The sequence below is a fragment of the Mytilus californianus genome, unplaced genomic scaffold (genome assembly GCF_021869535.1).
Source record: "Mytilus californianus isolate M0D057914Y unplaced genomic scaffold, xbMytCali1.0.p SCAF_3, whole genome shotgun sequence".
NCBI lineage: Eukaryota > Metazoa > Mollusca > Bivalvia > Mytilida > Mytilidae > Mytilus > Mytilus californianus.
In genome coordinates this window covers 19,293,292-19,315,740 of record NW_026262679.1, presented here as the reverse complement: position 1 = coordinate 19,315,740, position 22,449 = coordinate 19,293,292, and the positions used below count along the sequence as shown (strand labels likewise).

Below are 22,449 nucleotides of genomic sequence, written 5' to 3'. Positions count from 1 at the left end.
GAACCGCCTCGGTGGTCTTGTGGTTGCGTGTTCGCCTCGAGTGCGGGAGGTCGTGGGTTCGAACCCCGGCCGGGTCAAACCAAAGACTTTAAAATTTGTATTTGCTAACGCGGCATTGAGGAGTAGGAGCAAAAACTGGTCGGCTCGGAGTCAGAATAATGTGTCCGGGTAAGGTGACATATTTTCCTGCGGACTGTTACCATGTGAACTAGCACGTTAAAAGTTCCGACTCAGCGTGTCGGTATAGTACAAAGCAGTGGAAATATTCATATTACAATAACATGTTTTCGTCCTGAATATACATATTTATTTGCCGCTGGACGTTAAGCAACCATCCATCATCATCATCATTAATGTATGTTATAAGTGCACGAATATAGTCTGTACTAGTCTTATATATTGTGTGATAATCATTATTTTTGCGTAATTTTCAAACCCTTTAACTGATGCTGTCTACGTTATATGAATGTGATAAGTGCACATATCTTGATTGTATCTCCCATCTCACATGTCTTATGTAATATGGTTTTGTAATTAGTGTTTATCATTGTATTCGGCTTTTTCAAGTTATATTTTCTTTTCATGAAGTCATGAAGAAAATGCATGTTACCGTGGAAAACGAAAAAATACCAGAAAATAAGGGAGGCATGTAAAAAACACACAATTCCTTAGTCCAATAGCTTGGGGAATAATAACTCTCAAATGAAAACCATGAGTGATGTCAAGTGCTCTGAACTTAGGAAACCGGACCTTAGACATTTAGACAACACCATGCGTAAATGAATTTGAACAGACGACAGATGCATTGAACCAATGAAGCGTAAATCGGTATTTTTTTTTCAAACAATTGCAAAAAAGGAAGCCAGAACAATGCGATGCTCTTTTGCAGAAGTATATATTATTTCAAACTTATGAATTCTAGTATACCGTCGATGTGGGTGTGTATGTATGCCTTCTGCCATCATTTTTTAAAAGAAAATAAATGAATGCTAAGGGACAAATTTCAAGCATTTTCGGGACAGAAACTACTTAGGAAAGTATTTGACAACGTATTACCCGACAGTAAAGGAAGGTAGTTTGAGATGTCACAGGAAACTGAGGGTGTGTGTGGACGGATCTGATGTTTTACCTTAAGAAAACTACGAAATCCTTTATAAAGATATGTTTCATGGGGTCTTCGCTACGAGAAATGAATTCTTCTTTAAATGTGAGGCCTTAGATATAACGTCTCTGTTCATTTTATACAAATAAATTATCATATGCGAGTTTAGAAAATCGTATTGAATACAAACTGCTGATAATTGATTGCAACGTATAACTCCTCCACAGAAAAGGGAATAACACATTTTCAGATGTAATTTTTTGAGTCCATAATTGGCATTTTATTGAAAGAGCAACGATTCATAAGTATGATAAATGGTACAAATGAGTACCATGTATCGTGTGCCTTATTCTGCATGTAACTTTTAGAGAATAAGTATCATGTATTTCAATTATACTAACAAACTATGCAAATGATACCTAAGCACTACCTTCTCTGATTTAGCTAGGAGATTAAACAAAAAATTAAATAGATATAAACAATTTAGTAAAAGAAAACTTTTAAGCACTCTTAAATAGAAGTCATCAAGCAGAGTTTTTTTTTCTAACAGAAAGGGTTTTTGTTCAGGGTTCCATTGCGACTCTGAAGAATATTTGAGTGATGAAAGAGCATACAAGAAATGCGAACTATCTTGTTTCACTCTTAATTCATTCTTCCAGTAATCTTTTACAAATGTTTCTGATTGTACTGGTATGGCCCTGACTATGGCGTTTTGCTGTTCACTATTAACGCACAGAAAAAACAATAACAGGAGGATTGTTACGTTAGCCTTTATTATTGCAATAACAACAAACATATCCTTTATTGTATAGCAACATAATAGTTCCCACAGAATCTAACGAAAAGGTAACGTGCACTATTTTCATATTGCATTAGTGCAAATATAGCTTAAAATTATCGACTTCATCAGGGACAAAAATATATTTCAAACATTTGTTCATTCTTTGCCATACAATAAAAGGGTTATTGTATGAATTTTAGTAAATTTTATCCCTCGTAAAACGTATATTGCACTCGCAGGTTCGTGCAATATAAAATGCTACTCGGGACAATATTCACAAATATTCATGAAGTAACCATATAGTACTATATTATACGTGTATTCCTGTATTGCTTTATACAACGGGTACTCCTGCATTGTTTTATACAAAAGGTTTTCCTGCACATGCATAGTCGAACATTAAAAATACACAAATTCAGAAAAAACTGCCCATCGGGTAAAATACGTTACACAGACTCAGCGTTCTCTAAAAAGAGACCTGGATTGGGTATTTCTTTCTTATGATTGTATAGTTCATGAACACACTGAAACACAATATATAGTGAAATGGTAAATTATTGAAAATATATTTAATAAAGCCATGAAAACGGACCCGTATTTTTAAAACTGTTACAATGTTTTGTATAAATATATGAAATTAATATACCCTGTAAAAATGTCATACTGAAAAGTAATCGTTTTGTATCAGCACATTTTTCTTTGTAGTGGATAGCACATCAGATCTGGTAAATGTATTATTACAAGTTCACCCTTGGGTGCCTCGAATATAAAGATAACGCGGTCATCTTGTGTTCTGGTCAGTTGATTGGAGTTTGCGGTCCTAATCAGACGCAAAATGGATATTGTAAAAGTTTTAAGGAAATTTCGGGAAGAAGAAGATCCTGAAATGGAGGAGTATGAAGGGAAGTGTTTGCCAACATTCAGCAAACTAGAACTGTTCAACATCGCAAATTCAAAAGGTGTCAAACTGGAGGAAATTATGCTGTTGGGTGGAATCCAGGATTCCAGGGAAAACATTTGCAAACTGGTGCATTTTGCACTACAGTGTGGTGACATGATTCAGGAGGGAAAAGATGATGAGGAGGCTGGGCCATCTACACGTCCGGAGCCACCTAAAAAAAAGAAAAAGGCAAATGATACAACTGGGGTAAGAACAGTTTAATCAGTAAAAAAAAAGTTTTCTTGTTAAGCAAGAGGAATTTTGTTATGGTATTAGAAGTTAAATGCTCATATTTCATTTGATCCGGGCATTAAACAGAATCGTGTATTTGGTCAAAGTGTATGCGAAAAGAGTCTCGTGTTATAAATGGTTTTGGTTAACGTAAATTAATTTTGGCGTTATTTACCTTAAGTACACATTCAAAATTGAATGAGGTTATTTAAATGAAATTTTTTAGGTGAATGGAAGAATATATTATTTATAGATTTGTTCAGTGCTGTAAATAATTATTACGTTCAGATCTATGGGATAAATGACAATGCGGTTACATTAGAAAAAATGTATTAATATATTAAAAGGCTTAGATTATTAATGACCAAATTAGCACATCACCGGGAAATGATTTAAAGAATTTCTTACAAAGATTAAAAGTGTATATTACTATTCATAAGGAAAGACATATTATTAATGATTCAAGAGAAAAAGGAAGGAAAAAATGCATGAGATAATTATAAATCGTCTGTGGTTAAAAGAAGAATTACAGGTATAGATGTGGTTATCCAGGGAAAACGGTTTGTTAATAAAGAAGGGAAAATATATATGAAATGAGTAAAATTAGCTATAGTTTTGTTAAAAGGTTGCAATTTAGAAAGAAAGAAAAAAAAAAAGGAGAGAAAAAAAAAAAAAAAAAGTCTTTAAGAATGATGAAAAGAGGATTTTAAGTTTTAGCATATAAAAAAAAAAAGAAGAAAAGAAATGAACTGTCTAAAAGAGAGAAATGTGAAGAAAAGTTTTCCTCGAAATATTTAAGATTTTTATTGATGATTCAAGAGAGAGAAAAATAATTAAAAAGGAGAAAAAAAAAGTCTTTAAGAATGATGAAAAGAGGATTTTAAGTTTTAGCACATAAAAAAGAAGAAAAGAAATGAAATGTCTGAAAGAGAGACATGTAAAGAAAAGTTTTCCTCGAAATATTTAAGATTTTTATTGATGATGCAAGAGAGAAAAAAAAAAAATAATTAAAAAGGAGAGAAAAAATAAAATGTTTTTAAGAATGATGAAAAGAGGATTTTAAGTTTTAGCATACAAAAAAAAAAGAAGAAAGAAACGAACTGCCTAAAAGAGAGAAATGTGTATTAGAAATTTTTATTGATGATTCAAGAGAGAGAAAAATAAAATAAATATAAAATACATGAGATAATTATGAAATGTCTGAGGTTAAACAAGATGTGGATGTAGTTATCTAGAGAAAACAGATATGTTATTAAAGAAGGAAAATTATATAGGAAACGAGAAAATTTAGTCATAATTATGTTAAAATGAAGTAAATTAGGAAAAGTCAAAATGAGGCAATAGATAAGAAAAACAAATGGAAAAAATTGGGATACAAGATTGGTAACTAAAATACTGTGAAAAGAGGATTTTACGTTTAAGTGAAAAAATATGTGGTTAATTTGAAAATGATTAATGAAGGGTCGTCCATGCATGATCAATAGTTTTGAGAGAGAAAAATATATATATTAATGTTAAAGAAAAGAGATGTGAAGAAAAGTATTTGGAATATTTAAGATTAGTTTTGATGCTTCAAGAGAGAAATTACATGAAATAAACGAGATAATTATAAATTGTCTGCGGTTAAAGGATGAATTAAAGGTACAGACAAGGTTAGCAAGAGAAAACAGTTATGTTAATAGAGACGGAAAATATATATCATGTATATAGGAAATGAGAAAAAAAAAAAAAAAAAAAAAAAAAAAAAAAAAATGGTTAACTGTCAGCAATTTAGAAAGAAAGAAAAAAAATGGTTTAGAAAAGTATGGTAAATAGAAGGGTGTGAAAAGAAATTTTAACGTTTATCGAAAGAAATATGAAGATAGACAAAGTTGGTTAATGTTTAAAATTTAAGTTTGTTTAATTGTTAGTTTTTCATGCAATTTGAAAGAGAGAAGAAAATGAAATGTTTTAATCTTTGTTCATTGTTGAAAACAGTACGGTGGTATATAGATGATAATTTCTTCGTTATTTGTTCTTGTGAAGAGTTGTCTCATTAGCAATTATACCACATATGTATAAACGAGTATGAAATAATCCAATTTGTAAAAAGAAAAGATACGCTAGAGAAAGGTCTGTCGTAATATGTGAGACTTATTTAGGAATGAGATCACAAGACATAAATGTAAAATTTTAATGAATATTATAGTAAGAGGAAGAAGATGTTGTGGAAGAACTATACGGAATAAGTTTTGATAAATTCGTTGAAAAATAAGGCTCACAGGGGAGTATTACTTGCAATTAAAGGGACATTTGTAGGAAAATGGAAATAAAAGAAGATGAAGAGGATATATTAAAAGTTATAATAATTTTGAATGAAAGAAAGAAATAAAGAAAAAAGAATAAGAGGTACGAAATGGGTCGTTAGTAAATAGAAATCAGTTAGTAGGTTTTTATAAAAAAAAAAAAAAAAGAAGAAAAAAAGAAAATAAAAGTTTCTTAAATTAGTCTTGTAGTATGCATACCTCCATTTGAGATACAGTAACCAGCGTAAGATTTAATTGTGGTCACATAAGTTTTACTCCCAGATAAAATTATCTCATATCATGGAAGTATTATATTGACAGGAACTCCAACAAACCGATTTCAAACGTTTATAGTGCGATGCCGCAAAATCGTTAAGTATCTGTTAATTAACTTGACACCTTTCAATTAGTCGTATCGATGCATGGGTTCAACAACGTTTTCGGGATACTCGTAATTACGGAATTTACCGAAGTAACCGGATGTATACATAAATGTCAAGGATATGACATTTAACGACCATGCCAATATTTGGCAGTTGACAGTTTTTTACTAGGTTTTCTATGTTAATAAACTATCGTCACTTACAAATATTTCACTAATCAGTATGGACGTGCACGATTTTGATGATGAAGAATTTGAAAAAATTATCGGTGAAGACATTGAAGAGTTTTATTGCTTTTGTAAATCTGAAACTTGTTCAATAGAAAAGATAAAGGCTGTACGGTGACCTATAGTTGTAAACTTCTATGTCATTTGGTCTCTGGTGGAGAGTAGTCTCATTGGCAATGTCAAATATTTCATGCATTTCAACAAAAACAAAATATTATAAATTTCTAAACAAACGCTGCAAGATGTTTCAGATATGTTAAGCCTTTACAAATACATTTAATTCTAAACCTGTTAATTCTAATGATAAAATTTTAAGAATATACTGCTTAGGACCCAGCATTATGATAGTTCTTTAAATGCATCGAAATATTTAAAATTAAGCCATTATTTCCCAAAACAAGTCCGTCAGACGTCAGAGCAATCTCGGACTAGGTTGAAGGTTGTTTTAAACTTTTGAATTTATTCAAAAGGTGTACATGTAATCGGTGTTATAACCTGATACATGCTATATGAAGAGGCCATCACGTGCGTATAATTATCCACCTCTCTTAGTGTTTAAAACATTTTCTATAAATATGTTAAATTACATTTTACGATATTTTACGATAGAGAAAACCATAAATATTTGTGTTACACTCGATTAAAGTTTTCAATCTTTAACTTAAAATTTGAGTTATCCGGCACCATCCGGCACACTACACGCGCATCACATTATTTTCTGCAAACACTCTACTTCAGAGTCATGTAATTTTCATAACCGGATATTTCCCGATTTCCTAGTTCCAGTGATAAAAACATATCAAACAAAACTAAAAATAATATTACCTTCTTTCCGAATACAGTTAACTTTCTTTTGTCATTCTGTTAAATATGGACCGATTTTTTAGATTGTTTCAGCTGTAGTCTTTAATTATTGAACAGAAACAGGTGTCGTTATTCATGTAGCGATTCGCAATTAGCCACGGGAGTTTCCGTGTTAATTTACATTGGTAGGTAGATAAGACCTTCGATAACAGATCACGTGATAAGATCAGTTTCTGTAAACTATACAGGCGAAGGCGGCATCGCAGATACCCCACAAAGAAGTTATCACGTACTTGACAAACTGAGTCGGAACCTTTTATTTTCCTAAAGAAATCAGTGGGATGCGAATGTGCTAATTTTTCGTTGGAGTTCCTGTCAATATAATACTTCCATGCTCATATTAACTAGGAAAAAAAAAAAAAAAAGTTATAATCACGCATTACATAATTATGCTAATTTTATTAAATAAATGAAGATGACAGGCTTCCTTTGTTACTAAGAAGGCATTGTATGTGCATTGTCGTCTTCATTATCTAACTGAATTTAAATATTTTTATCTAAAATTGTGGTTGGAGGAGCATAACATAGAAAGGATTTGTGCAAGTTAATATGAAAAGTATAAAAATGCTTATATTTCATTCCAACCCTGGAAAATTATGGTAATATTTTGACATAAGGGATTATAATTTGAGAGGCGGTTATGCAACCGGTAATAAGTTATTTCCTTGAGATCTTCTCTTATCAAATTTATTTGTGTATGATAAAAGTTCAGATAAAGTCACAGTTGGCAGCTGTAAGAAAAGCTGGACAGGATTAATTATCCACACTACAGTGATTAACAACATGTGTATTATTTAATAGTAGAGAGTATCTTAAGAAGTTATATTAACCGTAACAATCAGTGTCAACAAACACTGCAGGTATGCATGCATTTTAATTGGTATAGAACTGTGGTTGTACAAAGATAAACAATGGGTGTTATTATATGTGATATTTTCCCAAACAGATGAAAGCCCTGGAGGACAAAATAGATAAGCTGGAGAAGAAGTTGGAAGAAAAGAAAACAGCCGATGACGAATCGGATTTAGCAAGAGCCAAGCGAGACGTGAAAGAAGAGGCATCCAAGGGACCAAAGGTTGATATTGACGTTTTGCACGAGAGACTTGTAATTCTTGAAAGTTTAGCTAGAAAGCAAAACAGTGATATTAAAGACAAGATAAACCTAATTTTAAACCGATTTAATTCTCATAAGTCAAACCCATCTTTTGCTGCAGCACTTGTGTTGAAATTAGTCTGCAACAGAGAAGAAGAAAGCATTTTAGACAAGGAACAAAAGTTAATGAAAAATTTCGGAATGACAAAAAACAATGAGGATGTAAATACACAAGGGTATGGCATGTTTCAGCCCATGCCTTATAATTATGGGTACAATCGTTTTAGTTATCCACAAGGACCTTCACCTCCACGTTTTTCTCAACAACCACGAAGGTCAAGACCCCGCACCCCATTGATATGCTATCGATGTAATAAACCTGGTCATATGGCTAGGGATTGCCTTATCCCTCCACCCCAGAACTAGTTATTGAACTCTTATCGTTAAGTTTTTCGTTGATGTTGCTCATTAGATGTTGGCATGCATTGTACATAAAAAATATATTACCTCATATAACTAAATTCTGATGCAAGTTATATATATAATTTCAGGAAAACTTTCGAATGAAACCATGGGAAAAAAGTGTGATTTTTGATAGCGACCCGACCAATGAATTTGTTAGATTAGCATCATATGTCAATTTAGAGGGGAAACTTTTAAGTGAAAAGGAGTTACAAATTAAGCCCGATTCGGCGGAAAAATCATTTAGTGCATCATTGATACAAGGTCAGGTTCCGTCGACTGATAACTTAGTCTTTTTAAATCCAAATTCTTTTAAGGCAGGACAAATTCATACGCGTGTAGACCAATGGAAGCATATTATATGTAATTCGTCGCAACCTAAGGAAGTCTTAGATTGGATAGAAAACGGGGTAAACATACATAAATACATTACGTCTTTCAAAGGGAAATTTTGGGGAGAAAAGTATGACCACGAATTTCCTCCACCGAGAATGTTTAACAATTCGAACAGTTGTGTTCCTTTTATTGATTTTATAACTAAGACGATCACAGAGAGATTACGAAATGGATCACTTGAATGCCTAGGGAAAGTGGGTCTAGTACAACCACCGCATATAGTAGCCCCTTTAACAGTAGAACCTACAAAACCTCGACTTTGTGTGAACCTTATGTATCTCAATAATTGGATCAAAAGTGTACCATTCAACTTAGATACTTTAAAAGATATTCCCAGGATAGTTAAAACAGGTGCTTATTTCACATCAATAGACGATAAATCTGGTTTTGATAATGTTCGGTTATCAGAAGAGTCTTTCAATCTTGTCGGTTTTCAGTGGGGAGGATATTATTATCGGTGTAAGACCCTACCTTTTGGATTTAAATTGTCAAGTTACATATACCATACTTTGAATATGCAACCTACCTCTTATATAAGGAAACATTTTTCTATACCGATATTTCTGTACATTGACGACAGACTGGTAGAGGAAGTTCGAAGTGAAGGGATAGAACCCGGTATACCAAGCGCTTTGTTAGCAAATTACATTGTGTGTGAAATATTAAACAGGCTCGGATACTGTTTAAATCTAACAAAGACTATATTTGTACCAACACAATCACCAGTTTTTTTAGGGTTTAATGTAGACTCTGTAGAGCGTTGCTTCAGGTTAACTGAAAGTAAAAAGAAAAAGTTTGTAGGTTTCAGAGAGGCTTGTCTCGCGAAGTCCGAGCTATCCGTTTTAGATTTACAAAAACTATCAGGCAGGTGTATTTCTTTCATGCTAGCAGTCCCTGCCGCAAAGCTGTATACCCGCGAAATGAATAGCGCGATTTCTTTTGGTATAAAGTCGAAATCAGGCATAACATTGAATGGAGATCTCAAGGATGAAATTACGTCATGGCGTTTTCTTGATGAATGGGAAGGTAAATTAGAGTGGAAAAGGGAGAGACATTTATCAGTGACTATTTTTACAGATGCATCCACCTTCAAATGGGGTGGTGTCTTCGAAATTAATGACATCAAACATACTGTAGGTGATTCGTGGGTGGCAGAAATGCTTTCTCTGCCAATTATGATTCTAGAAGCATATGCGTTATTAAATGTTTTGAAGTCATTCAGAGACAAAATTAAGGGGTTTCGAATAGATGCAAATGTCGACAACAAAGCTTTGATATATGCGTGGGACAACGAGGGGTCAAGGTCATCTCAATTGAATTCTGTAATAAAAGATATTTTCAAATTTACTATTGATTCTGACATTATTTTGAACCTGTACTATATACCGTCAAAACAAAATCTCGCTGACGCACCTTCACGTTCTTTAACAAAGTGTGACGCAACAATTACGAAAGCAATATGGCAGACTATTCAAGAGCATTTCGGAGGAAATTCTGGACATACTTTAGATCTCATGGCTCTGGACTCAAATAGCATGAAAGACAAAAAAGGAAATATTTTAAAACATTTTACACCTTTTCAATCTCCTTTGTCCTCGGGTATAAATGTTTTCACACAAGAGATTAACAAACAGGAAAACTGTTACGTGTTTCCACCTTTCAATCTCGTTCTACCAGTTATGACTTTCTTGAAAGAAAGCAGTTGTAGTTATACGATTGTGATAAGAGCGGAGAATACTACTCCTTTATGGCTGCCTAATTTTGTCAATTTTATTAGTGACGCGTTTGTTCTAGGCCTCAAAGGTCAAAAAGATGTTTTAAAGTACCCAACGAAAAAGGGCTATGTGTCTGATAGATATGGTTTACCATGGAATTTATGGGCGGTTAGGGTGCAGAACTTTATTTCCGGTTCATCTTATGGGAAAATGCTTTTTCTAAATAACCCTACGATTACATCAAATTTTCATTTTCTCTGTGTCGGTGATTCAATGATCAGATTTCTTTTATCAGATAAGAAATTTAGGAACCCTATGGTACATGTTTATTCAGAAGGTGGAGGCCTTATTCGCAATGTACAATACAATATTCAAAAGATGGTCGATAGGTATCCACCACAAACTATTTTTGTGCATGCCGGTGTGAATAATTTGAGTAAATGTTATTTGTATTTGAATGAATTTCACCAATTATCTGTAGCACATCATGAGCTTGAATCTTTAACATTGTTGTTAGAAAACATTTGTAAGCAATTTACGCATGTAAAAGTAATTTTGTCATCAATAATTATCACTAAGGACGATTATATAAATATAAGATCGGAGAGATTTAATGCAAAAATGAAACAAGCATGCAGAGAACATAAGTGGTTATTCATGGACAATGTAAATATTAACAGTTCACATTTAAGGGATAATGTGCATTTGAATGAGGATGGCCAACGTATATTGACAAACAATTTATATAGTATGTTAAAATGTGTATCCCAAGTAGGAATGTAGGGACAGTGACATGACTAGCGTTTGTTTGTTTTTCTCTACCAAAGTGTAAATATGTATGTTTAGTTAACATTTTTGTAAATTTATATAGTTGTCATTTTTTTTCTTTATTTTGTTGTAGGGTTTTAATATTGCAAATATTTTACGTCCATACATGTTATGCAAAGGATGTGCAACAGCAAACGATGTAGACTATATTTTTTGTAAAATATGTGGTTCTCCGAGAAATAAGTCATTAGAATGTTTAGACGAATGTTCGAAAGAAAGGGATCAACTGTTGCATAAAATTGAAAAACGAATTGACAAACTTGACAATTTATTAAAATCGGGGAGTTATTCAAAACAGAAATGCAGTTTAAAAACCGAATTAGAGAAATTTTTCGTTACTTTGGAACCTCTGAAAAATCTTTCCAACGCCGTTCCTGAAGATATCAGGAAATTCTTAGTGTTCAAAGAAAAAAATGGCAGAACACAACTGCACGAGGATAATTGCGTATATCGTACAGAACATGGTCTTAAAAACTGCAGTTGTCCCAAAACTCTCACGGTAAAGTCGGTAGACAGTTTGTTAGGGAAAATAAGAGCAATTTTTCGAGATATTGGAAGAGCTGGAGAATGGAACCCAATGCTTTACAGTGGCAACCCGGCTTCATCTCATATCTTGAAGCAACATATTCAAGCAGTGTCTTTGGAGCAATCTAATTCTAATATTACAAGAAAACAAGCGACTCCTTTAATGTTCGACAAGTTAGGAAAACTATGTAGATATTTATCCTACAAAGTGTCCGTGGAAAAAGACCCTATATCACAGTTCTTATTTGCGCGTGACTTGTCTTATTTTTCTCTGTTATGTCATTCAGGCAACAGGGGTGGGGATCTTGGTTTACTTAAGGCCGAAAATTTGTTTGAAATACCTGATTCAACAGGCATTTATGTATCACAACAGGCAGGGAAAACGGCCTCAATCGACAATCCAAAAAATTATATCATCTTGCCGTCGCTAGATGAAGATATTTGTCCAATTAAACTTGTAAAGGATTACAAACGTATGGCAAGTAAATTAGATGTAGATTTAAACAAGGGTTTCATTTATCGTGTTAGAGACAATAAATCAAAACAAATTAATAATCGAGCAGTATCATCATCATGTATGACAGACCGGTTAAAGACGCACTTAATGAATATTAATCTGTATCAAGGAGAAACGTCCCACAGCAGCAGACGCGGTTGCGCAATTACCTTAAGAATGTTAGGAGTCGATGATCAAGCGATCAATCAACATGTGGGTTGGAGTTCCAAGGGAATGATTGACCATTATGCACATGTTGGAAAATTAATGAGCCCCGAGGGTCCAGCTAGAACATTGTCCTCCGCTGCTAAACATTTAGGACAGGGGTCGTCTTTGTTCGATAAAGTTTCACAAAACTATGTCAGTATAAGTAATTTGAAACAGTTTAAGTTTTGAATTTGTTTTATGAAATTTTTGAAATGAAAACGTAATTATTTAAAAGCACTTTTTTCAGACGTTTTGATTAATTGTATATCAAGAAAGGGGAAAACTTAAACAATTAATTAAGGTACATTTGATTTTTTCATTACTGTTTTATGTATTTTTTATATTATAAGTATTGGATAATAAATACTGTATTAAATGAGTATAGTTTGTTTCAGTATGTTTACTATTTTACACAAAGCTGCACGGTTTTTGGTTTGTTGTTCTCCATATCTAACATATGAGAGGTACCGGGGTGAACTTGTAATATTCCACTATTACAAGTTCACCCTTGGGTGCCTCGAATATAAAGATAACGCGGTCATCTTGTGTTCTGGTCAGTTGATTGGAGTTTGCGGTGAAGGTCATAAGCAATATGGAATATGACAAAGACATGCTCTGTGTGTTAATTGTCATCAAGTGTGGTGAAGGTTGTTAGTAATACGACAAATTCAGGTTATGCTTGTTGATTGCCATTGTATTAGCAGCTATAGCAGAGTGTTAGAAATGAAAGACAGATTAAAAAAAAAAAGGAAATAATAAAAAGAAAAACAACAACATTTAGATCCACCACCATAAAAAACATAACAAGCAAGCAAAACAAACAAACAAAAAAAACAGAAAAAACACACCTCAAACAAACAAACAAACACACGCAAAGTTACATGATGCACAAACATATACATATATCTGAGGCATCATTACGATACGTCATATGAAGGAATATCCAAGGGAGAAGTGACCAGTTATTTTGGCCGGTTGTTACACAATTGTCAATAAAATCAAAATGTATGTTGGGTTAAGCTGGAGAACTGTGTTGTCCGTGAAGGGTTTATCAAACAGGTCGATTTTGTGTTTTTTAGAATCATCAAGTGTTGGGATCCATATGCACTAATTCTAGGATAGGTGGAATAGTCAGGAGCAGTATTGCTCCAAGTACTGATTTAACCTTATGCTAAATGTTAATGTCTTATATTATGTATTCATGGCGATTTAGAGCTTATTCATCTTCATAGCTAATAGCTTGCGTGTATTAATGGCAGATTTGGATAAAAAATACATGTCGTGTTGTCGTTATTATACAACATAACAAGTACAAGAAATACTATAGTGACTTATCCGACCAAAAAAAAAAAAAAAACACTACAAATTCTGCTTTTCATTGATTAAAATGTCATGGACATATATTCATTCATCCACAAAACAAAAAAAAAAGGGAAAAAAGGAAAATCCAACAAATCGCACAGATAATTTGATTGAACACCGATGTGGGGGAGTTCAAATTATATCTCTGTCGGAAGGCCGCATACCCAGCCTCTTGTACCTCTCATCTTACCGTTTTTACGGTTTGTTGTTCTCCATATCTAACATATGAGAGGTACCGGGGTGAACTTGTAATATTCCACTATATTACCTTTTCCCTTAACCTCATAATTATTTTAATCTGATTTCTGTCAAGGTTGCCTTACCGGTGTCTTCCTCGAATACCAACATTTTATATGTTACCTATTCATTAAACGCCAACAAAAATATTTCAATAAATGTTTATATAATAACACTAGGTGTTTTTATAACTATTTAAATGTTTTTATAAGTATTTAACTGTTAAAAATAATAAGTGAACTTGATAAAATTGCAACATTTTATCACTTTTTGATAAGAAAAAATAGTAGATTTTGGGGTTGAAATTATTATGAATTTTAAAGAAATAAAGAAAATTAAAACATTTTTATTACTTTTTATTAAAAAAAAAAGATATTTTGGGAATGGAAATGTTTCTTAACATAAGACATACTAGAAATATTAAAGAAATTTTAGTTAAATACAATTATTTCAAACTAAAAAAGGATATTAGAGATTTATTTAATTCCATATCATTTTAAATATGTCATGGTTGCCACTGCTACAGTCATACTGCTCATTTTTTTAACTACATTAACACATCGCTGCTGGAATATTTTTTTTTATTAATATCATTCATGTATAATATTTTGTTAAATATTGTTTTTTTTTTCTCAAATTTTATCTTTTTTTTTAATATACTTTTATAAAAAAAAATTTTCGCATACTCATATTTTTACCATTTTATGTTTATTTACATTTTTGTAATGTTATTTTTCAACTCTTTTTTTTTACTTTTTTTTAACTTTATTTGTTTTTTTTTCTTAAATTGATTATCGTTTAATTCATTTTGTTTTTTTATGTATTTACTTTATATTTACGATAAATGTTTCTTAGACTTGAACAGATATACAATGTATTTGTATTTTACTCTGTATTAATAATTTGATTAGCTGATACCTTAACGTTTCAAGAAATTGTCTTTACATAAACTGGAGGTTGGTCATCTTGGTCGTAAGAAGAGTCAACATTTTTGTTCTTACATGGCAGTTTGTCTTTGATTGAAATAAAAATTGCGTCATATGGTTCAAGTGAATGCAGAGCAGCTGGTAGAAAGTCCCATGTCCGTAGTTTTTTCGGTAGAATTCCAGGTGCCTTCCACTGGATAATGTTTATGATAATTATAAATAGTATTAGAATTATTACGGGCACTCCAATACCAAGCAAAACTCTCCAACCAGCTAAAGACAACCCAAAAACTATACCAGGAAACAGGAAATACATTGAAATAAGATAAACAAGGGCAAACCATCTGTAATTTGCAGTAACGTTACCCATATACTTAGCTGCACCGATCGGAAGTTTTCGCATTGGATATATAATGTAAAAAGCAAAGACCCCGGTCAAGTTGAAAAACAAATGACATAAAGCAATTTGTAAAGAATTGTCAAAATTACCACTTCCGGCGGAAGCAAATGCTGCTAATAAACTAGTACCAGTTGTTCCAATATTAGCACCAAGGGTCATTGGATACATTCTGTCGATATGAATTATCCCTAGTCCAACTAACGGGGTACATGCAGATGTAAAAATAGAACTGCTTTGCACCAGGAAGGTTAATCCTGCACCGATCAGTATTGCCAGAAGTCCGGTCAGAAATCCTAAACATCCTTTAGAGTTGGCATTAACGATTCTTCTAATAATCTTCGCGATTTTACCACTCAAAACAGAGTGTAAGAGTTTAACAATGAGGACTAAACAAATACACAGAACAACTAAAGACAATACCAGTAGCAGTATTCCGGTGTTAGTGTCATTCCATCCTATATCCTTTACCACTCCTGAAATATATAAAACAAGGTATTTAGCATAAATAGTACGTATGTTATGAGGTAATATCTGTGCGACTGTCTGGTATTTTCATATTTACACCCACTTAAGTATTACTATATAATGTTTGTTTAATCATAAATTTTTAAAAATATTAACATTATGCGATTTAAAATATACTGAGATGAAAAGCTTCAAAACAGTTATAAATTTCATGCGTCCGAAGCCCTTCCTGGATTGGATTTTCCTTCATCAGGAACGCTCAAAGACGAATATTTGAAAGTCAAGGATGTATAAGATCCAAAACAGTTGAAGAGCTATATGAGCAAGCTATTCGATCTTTGGTAGATATAGTCCATGCTTTCAGACAAAGGATTCATCAAAAGGATTGAAATTCTACTGTACACCAAACTTAGTCCAAAATTCTTCTACTTTCTAAAATTTTATGGCAATGAACAGAATGTTGTCATAGTATCTTTCTCAGGTAAAAACATACCTCCTTTCATCATAGTTGTTACGTTTTCATCTTTACCCTGTGCTATTTTAGCTATTACTCCCGAGTCTATCTGTAAAGAAGTAAAAAAGGTTTTGTAATAAGAATAAAAAGGTTGACTTTTTAATAGAAAATATCGCTCGGAGTCCTATGTAAGCTTGAAATGTTATCGTTCGCTTGTCTTTGTCAATTTAATGTACAATTGTAGTTAATATAAAAATAAGGAGATGTGGTATAATTGCCAAAAAGACAACCATCCATCACAGACCAAATGACATTGTCGATTTTGTTCATCCTATCTAAGGGGTTGTTATCAAGTATCGGTATCATCAGCTCAGTAGTCAGTGAGATACTTACATGATTTATGACATACTGTACCATTCTTTCTTAAATTCCCCGTTGATAAATTATTAGAAACTAAGGTTAACTACCTCTTGCAATGTTGACCTTGTGTGGGTTTGGCTGTTCTTTTTACGTTCTTTTTTGGTATAAAGCCCCTCAAGTAATTATAAATACATCCGTGTCTTTAAAATTTTAGAATTAGAGCGTCACTGATTGAGGTAATCCACGAAAACATCACAAGTTTATTTAGTTTCATTTTCATTTTTACGGTTGACATTATGTGAAAAAAACCAATAATATAATGAAAAAAAGGATATGACGAATTAATCCATTACAACCAAAATAACTAACATTCTTGACAAACGCAAAGACACAGCGAGTCGGGGTCTGAAGTTTTGATATAAGTGTGACCTTAATAATCGTTAGATAACAAAGACCAAGAACAACTATAAAATTGCTCTGCAGTTGTATTTTTTAAAGGACAGCTAATCAAAGGTTTTTTAAAGTGTTTTTAGATGTCATTACTGTAATTAAAATGGCATTAAAGGGCCCATAAATAATAATACTTACTGATACAATAAAAGACGTAAATGGTTTTGTGATCGCCTTCAAAAAATCTGGTTCATTTACGGTTCCATTACTATGCGGTAGACTGTCTATAATGGCTTGAGAAAGGCGAAATAAGTACCCAGTTGCCACTTCTATCGGAAGTAGTAGTAATACATTCAACCAATTAAACATATCGTGGACAGTTGCTGCAGCATACGATCTTCTGAAGTGGTTCCGGTCACCAGTTTGTCCCATAGCAACGATATAATTAGTGACAGTTGTTCCAATGTTTGCTCCCATTATAATTGGGATGGCTAGCTTGACCGTTATAACTGTGGATATATGTAAATGCAATGACAATGACATTGCATGACAAGAAAGAATGGCGGGGACTTTTCTGACGATTTGTTCAATGTTTTAACGTGTTATAAATTTGAGGATCAATTTCCTCAATTTACATTTTTAACTCACAGGGTCAAAATTCAAAAGTTTAAATATATATAATTGTATGTCATCTACTTAAAACCCTTTCCAACAATTTTACATATTCCCATAAAATTAAAATTTATTCAGCACCAATCTTAATGTAGAAGGCAAAGCGATATTTTGCATGTTTTTAGGAGTATGTTTGCAACAGGTTAAAATTGGCCCTCTAAACAAAATGAACTATTGTGTGTCCGAATTCAATGTATAGTTTTACTTCCAACATGATTTTGGTTTTTCTTAAGGGCTTCTTTTTTGACAAGCAGAAAAGACAAACATTTTTGTGATAAAAACTAAAAAAATTTCAAAATCTATCAAAATTGTGGTTTTAAATTGCTACATCTATCTTTAGGCGTTTATAATTTAGTTATCTGTTCATAATATTGTTAAAATCTAAAATAAAACACAAATGGAACTGAGATACTTTGAATTTTAGTAAAGATTGAAAGACTTTTTTTAAATGATCCATGACCCTCGTGTGAAATAAATGCCATCTTTATGAGGAGCATTTATTTTTTATTCTTCACATTGGTTCGGTTTTTTAAATACTGATTTTTTTATTATTGTCTTTTTCACTTTATGTTGTATCTTGTCTATTTTACTTGTGAATTTATCCTATAGTATCATTGATTTGATAAACTGTGGCATATTGAACTTATGAGATAGCTGATATTACAGTACAGTTTTGATCATGTTGCGAAATATCGTTTTGTTCGTCGAAGACATTCTTATAACATCAATTAAGACGAAGAACGGCTACATAAATGCACTTTCATTGATGTTATAAGTACATTCAAAAGTTATTGTGCAAGTTTTAGCTGTAATAATACTTGTAAACATAAATAAGTACTTACTATCCGCTGAGATCATAGACACCACGATTGTGGTGGAGGTAGATGAGCTCTGAACCAGGACTGTTGACAGGACTCCGATCATTAATCCTGCTATTGGATTGGAAGCTAAAACACTGCTACTAAGGGCCTCTCCTACAGCTTTTCCTATAAAACAAGGCTAAGTTATGGACTAAACATTAATTAATGGCATCTATGTGTTTTACAAAAACGAAAATAAAAGTTATTGTATAGTAAATTATATATATTTCTAAACTAAATGAATTTTTTTAATAATTATTATAATTATATTGAATATGAATATAGGATTGTTTGCCTTATTACTTAAATGAAAATGGATAAACAATCCAGTTTCTGGAAATGAGGAAATGACTTTTATAACATTTATAACTGTACGTTTTCTAATGTTTACCTCCTAGGAGACGAAAAGCAGAACTAAGAAAGTCCAGGGTACATACAAAGGTATAAAGCAGAGCCAGTAATCCTATTGTTTTTCCAAATGATGTGATGAACCATTTTATTCGTTCTCTGGTTGACATATCTAAAAAATACAATTAAAACAAATACAGATACTGGTATTTTTAAATAATAAAAAAACTAAGCTGAAATAAAATATATATATGTAGGACTCTGAACCGCGATGGTACTCCGAACCGCGATGGTCACGCTGAAGTGCGATGGTTGGACGCTGAAGTGTGTTTTTGATCACGCTGAAGTGAGATGGTTGCATTGTGACGTTATCTTGTTGATAGCTACGCCGAAGTGCGATGGTGGTAACGCTGAAGTGCGATGGACTAAATAAACTATATTTTCAATGCTTTTCATGTCTATGTGTTTTTTTGCTTTAGGTCGACGTTACATTGTGTTACTGTAGAAGTAGTTTTCGGGTTTTTAAGTTAATAAGTGGCTTATAAACTACAGGAAACGGACAGTGATTGGTCAAGTTAACCTTCTGTAGCGGATTATTTTTTTTATAATTACACCTTATGTAAGAATCCTGGGTTTTGATTGGTTGATAGCCAGTGTATTTTTCACCAATTTACTGTTATCAAATGAATATCGTTCATTTTTTAACGCCGCCGGGGTATATGCAAAAAGGATATGCCTTTTTTACCCTCTCTGCCGTGGTATTTGCCAAAAAATACTCTATCCGACTGGACGCTTGTAACGTCACAATCATCAATGCGTTTTTGAACGTTAACATTCGGTGTAATTAAACAGATATAGCATGTTCTTGAGGGGTATTTGCCAGTCTTGGGACCAAATTTCCCTCGCCTAGCGGCTTGGGAAATTTCACCGTCCCTTGACTGGTATTTTTCGCAAATACCCCTCCATAACATGATATATCTGTTCAGAAATCTACAAAAGGTTCTAGTTTACGTACGATGGATCGTGGCATTATTATCTAAATACATACGGGTTCGTAAACAGACTCTCTGTATTATAATATTACTGTCAAAGATGAGCTCATGAGAAGAACCAGGTAAAAATAAAATGTTAAAGCAGAATTATGTTCACATGCAGAAAATCAAAGAGGGCGATCTCTTATTTAATATGCAACTGTAACTAAGGACATACATAGACAATAATGAATAATTTATATACAAACTATAAAACAATTAAATAATTGCACATCTGTAGATTTTAAACAAGCCACCACGCGTCATATAGACCATCGCACTTCGGCGCAGACCATCGCACTTCAGCGTGACCATCGCACTTCAGCGTCCCCATCGCACCTCCGAGTCCTATATATATATATATATATATATATATATATATAAACAAGTCTAAATTGAAAACAACGTTCAAACCTATGATTGCGTTGGATAAAAACCGCAATTTTTATACGTGTGCATACAAAACAAATTTCTTGGTAGAGGGGTCTAAATACAGCACAAACAACATTTTCCAAAAGACCAAAAAAGTGAAAAAGTATATTTTAACAAAACGCATTTGACTACTAGGTTGAACAACGGATGATCTTAAACCCTCCTGACTGCCATGGCGAGTGCTAAATATACGGATCACCAGATGTAACAAAATGGATCTTAATCATTAATTTAATACCAAACAGAAAACAATAAACTTGCGGAAAAGATGGTATACCGCAAACATGAGGTGCAAAAATTTGTACACCATATCCGGATTTCGACAATTAATGTCTCTTCAGTAATGTTAGGAATCGAAACGGTATTTGGAAGACCATATTTACCTCAATTTAGGATTGACTCTTGAATTTTGAAGAGTCGAAATAGGATGAACGGATTATATAAACCCGAAGGCAAATATAAAACAAGCCCAAACGAAAAATATATAAACAAGTATATATATTATAAACCCTTTATCAGATGCAACAACAACTCTACGAAAAATCTGAATGTCAAACAGTATATTTCTGATTCAACTTTGGTCATGGGACATTATTATTATCCTAGCTGAAAGTAATTTGATGTTTGCTGAACATACAGATTTGCTTTAGAAATGTAAAAATGAAAACTATTATTTTAGAATATTACAAACATTTTCATTATTTCATAAGCAAACAGAATTGAGTGGATTTTAGTTTTAACATATTTGTTTTGCAAAAACCATAACAAAACGGATGAAACTGTGAACGTTTTCTCCTTTAACACTGTATATCATGATATATATTATAAGGCCGTATTATATGATATGAATGTAAATGAATGAATACGAATAACAGTAAACAAAAGAAATAAATACCTTTCCATTTTTCATTGTTATCAGGCAGATCCGGTAATTTGTAAGGATCATCATCCTCTGCCTTTGTAATGTCATCCTTTGTTGGTATTTCATTTGTTACAGGAATCTCCAGTTCTAATGCATTCTTTAAAATATCAACTTGTAAGGGTTTTGTACCATTTTTTATCTACAAATGATATCTAAATCAAAAACGACCTTAATTGATAGCTAATATCAAAATTCTATCAATCAGTTGATATAAATAGATAATCATTAAGTACAGTTCTTTTCAAAATAAACAAACAAAAAAGATGACTGGTAAACATTCAACGACTGAAAGAATCATCACATAAATTTTGTATTACAGGAAAAAAATAAGATAGAATATAAAGTATGTCTTGTGTGAATACAAAAAGTATTAATTTGAAATGAATCACTTATCAATCACTTAAAAGAGAATATTATAGGTTCCAGGAACCCATGCAATCTAGATATCCATACCTTTTCAGAGACTGGAGGCAAGCTGTATGTTTCTGAAGATGACATGATTGAAAAAGTAATGTTTATTTCATGATAGTTCTGCTTTTTATACGATCATTTTCTTCACTTGTGATGATTTTGAATTTTATGATAAGTAAAACAAAGACTTATAAAATACTTTATGGTTATACTTCAGTATTGTCCTGCTTAAAATAATGTAAGTCTGATGAACCCTACTTGACCCCTTTATTTACCAATATCATAAATTGAGAAATTTGCACCGAAATAAATGGCTTAATAAATTGGTATGTCAGTAGTATATCAATATAGAATGAACTGTTACAACACAACAAAAGTAAAATCTCATGATATGAAATTAATAACAATAACACAAAAGTCGTGGCTTCTACATCGTATAAAATATTACACAAGTACACATCGTCGTGAATGTGCATAAAACATAAGCTACTGGACACTTGGCAAACAATTTTCTATCAATCATATATTAGCATATTTTTATTATTGCTATTATTATTATCATTATTATCATTATCTTTCATCGTAGAAGCAAGTTAGATGTCTATGATGACGTACATGTCAATGTACAATAACGGAACAGGTAT

The 22,449-nt window shown here is 32.5% G+C and overlaps 2 protein-coding genes across 3 annotated transcripts; one reads left to right on the top strand and one right to left on the bottom strand.

The window, feature by feature from the left end:
* The first annotated feature begins 2,624 nt into the window (after window positions 1-2,624).
* Window positions 2,625-12,924, top strand: LOC127734066 (uncharacterized). 2 transcript variants are annotated; one of them, XM_052243690.1, is made up of 2 exons: window positions 2,625-3,030; window positions 7,760-12,924. In XM_052243690.1, exon 2 carries the CDS (start codon window positions 8,470-8,472, stop codon window positions 11,260-11,262), a length of 2,793 nt encoding a protein of 930 aa, XP_052099650.1. In that variant the 5' UTR covers window positions 2,625-3,030; window positions 7,760-8,469; the 3' UTR covers window positions 11,263-12,924. Both variants share the same exon structure in this region, with proteins under 2 accessions (XP_052099650.1, XP_052099651.1).
* A 2,137-nt stretch (window positions 12,925-15,061) lies between these two features.
* On the bottom strand, window positions 15,062-21,892 carry LOC127733405 (sodium-dependent phosphate transport protein 2B-like). Its single transcript, XM_052242771.1, has 7 exons — window positions 21,848-21,892; window positions 21,368-21,491; window positions 19,053-19,181; window positions 18,644-18,787; window positions 17,328-17,638; window positions 16,419-16,488; window positions 15,062-15,933 (listed from the first exon to the last, which is right to left on the bottom strand). The coding sequence occupies exons 1-7, from the start codon at window positions 21,890-21,892 to the stop codon at window positions 15,062-15,064; spliced, it is 1,695 nt and encodes a 564-aa protein (XP_052098731.1).
* Between the last annotated feature and the right edge of the window lie 557 nt (window positions 21,893-22,449).

What these genes read in the sequence shown, in the direction of transcription:
- LOC127734066 (XM_052243690.1), top strand. Translation starts at nt 8,470, where the DNA reads ATGAAACCATGGGAAAAAAGTGTGATTTTTGATAGCGACCCGACCAAT.
- LOC127733405 (XM_052242771.1), bottom strand. Translation starts at nt 21,892, where the DNA reads ATGTCATCTTCAGAAACATACAGCTTGCCTCCAGTCTCTGAAAAG. An exon ending in TGCCTCCAGTCTCTGAAAAG is followed by an intron (nt 21,492 to 21,847) that starts GTATGGATATCT and finishes GATATTTTAAAG; the next exon opens with AATGCATTAGAACTGGAGAT. An exon ending in GTCTATGATCTCAGCGGATA is followed by an intron (nt 17,639 to 18,643) that starts GTAAGTACTTAT and finishes ATATATCCACAG; the next exon opens with TTATAACGGTCAAGCTAGCC.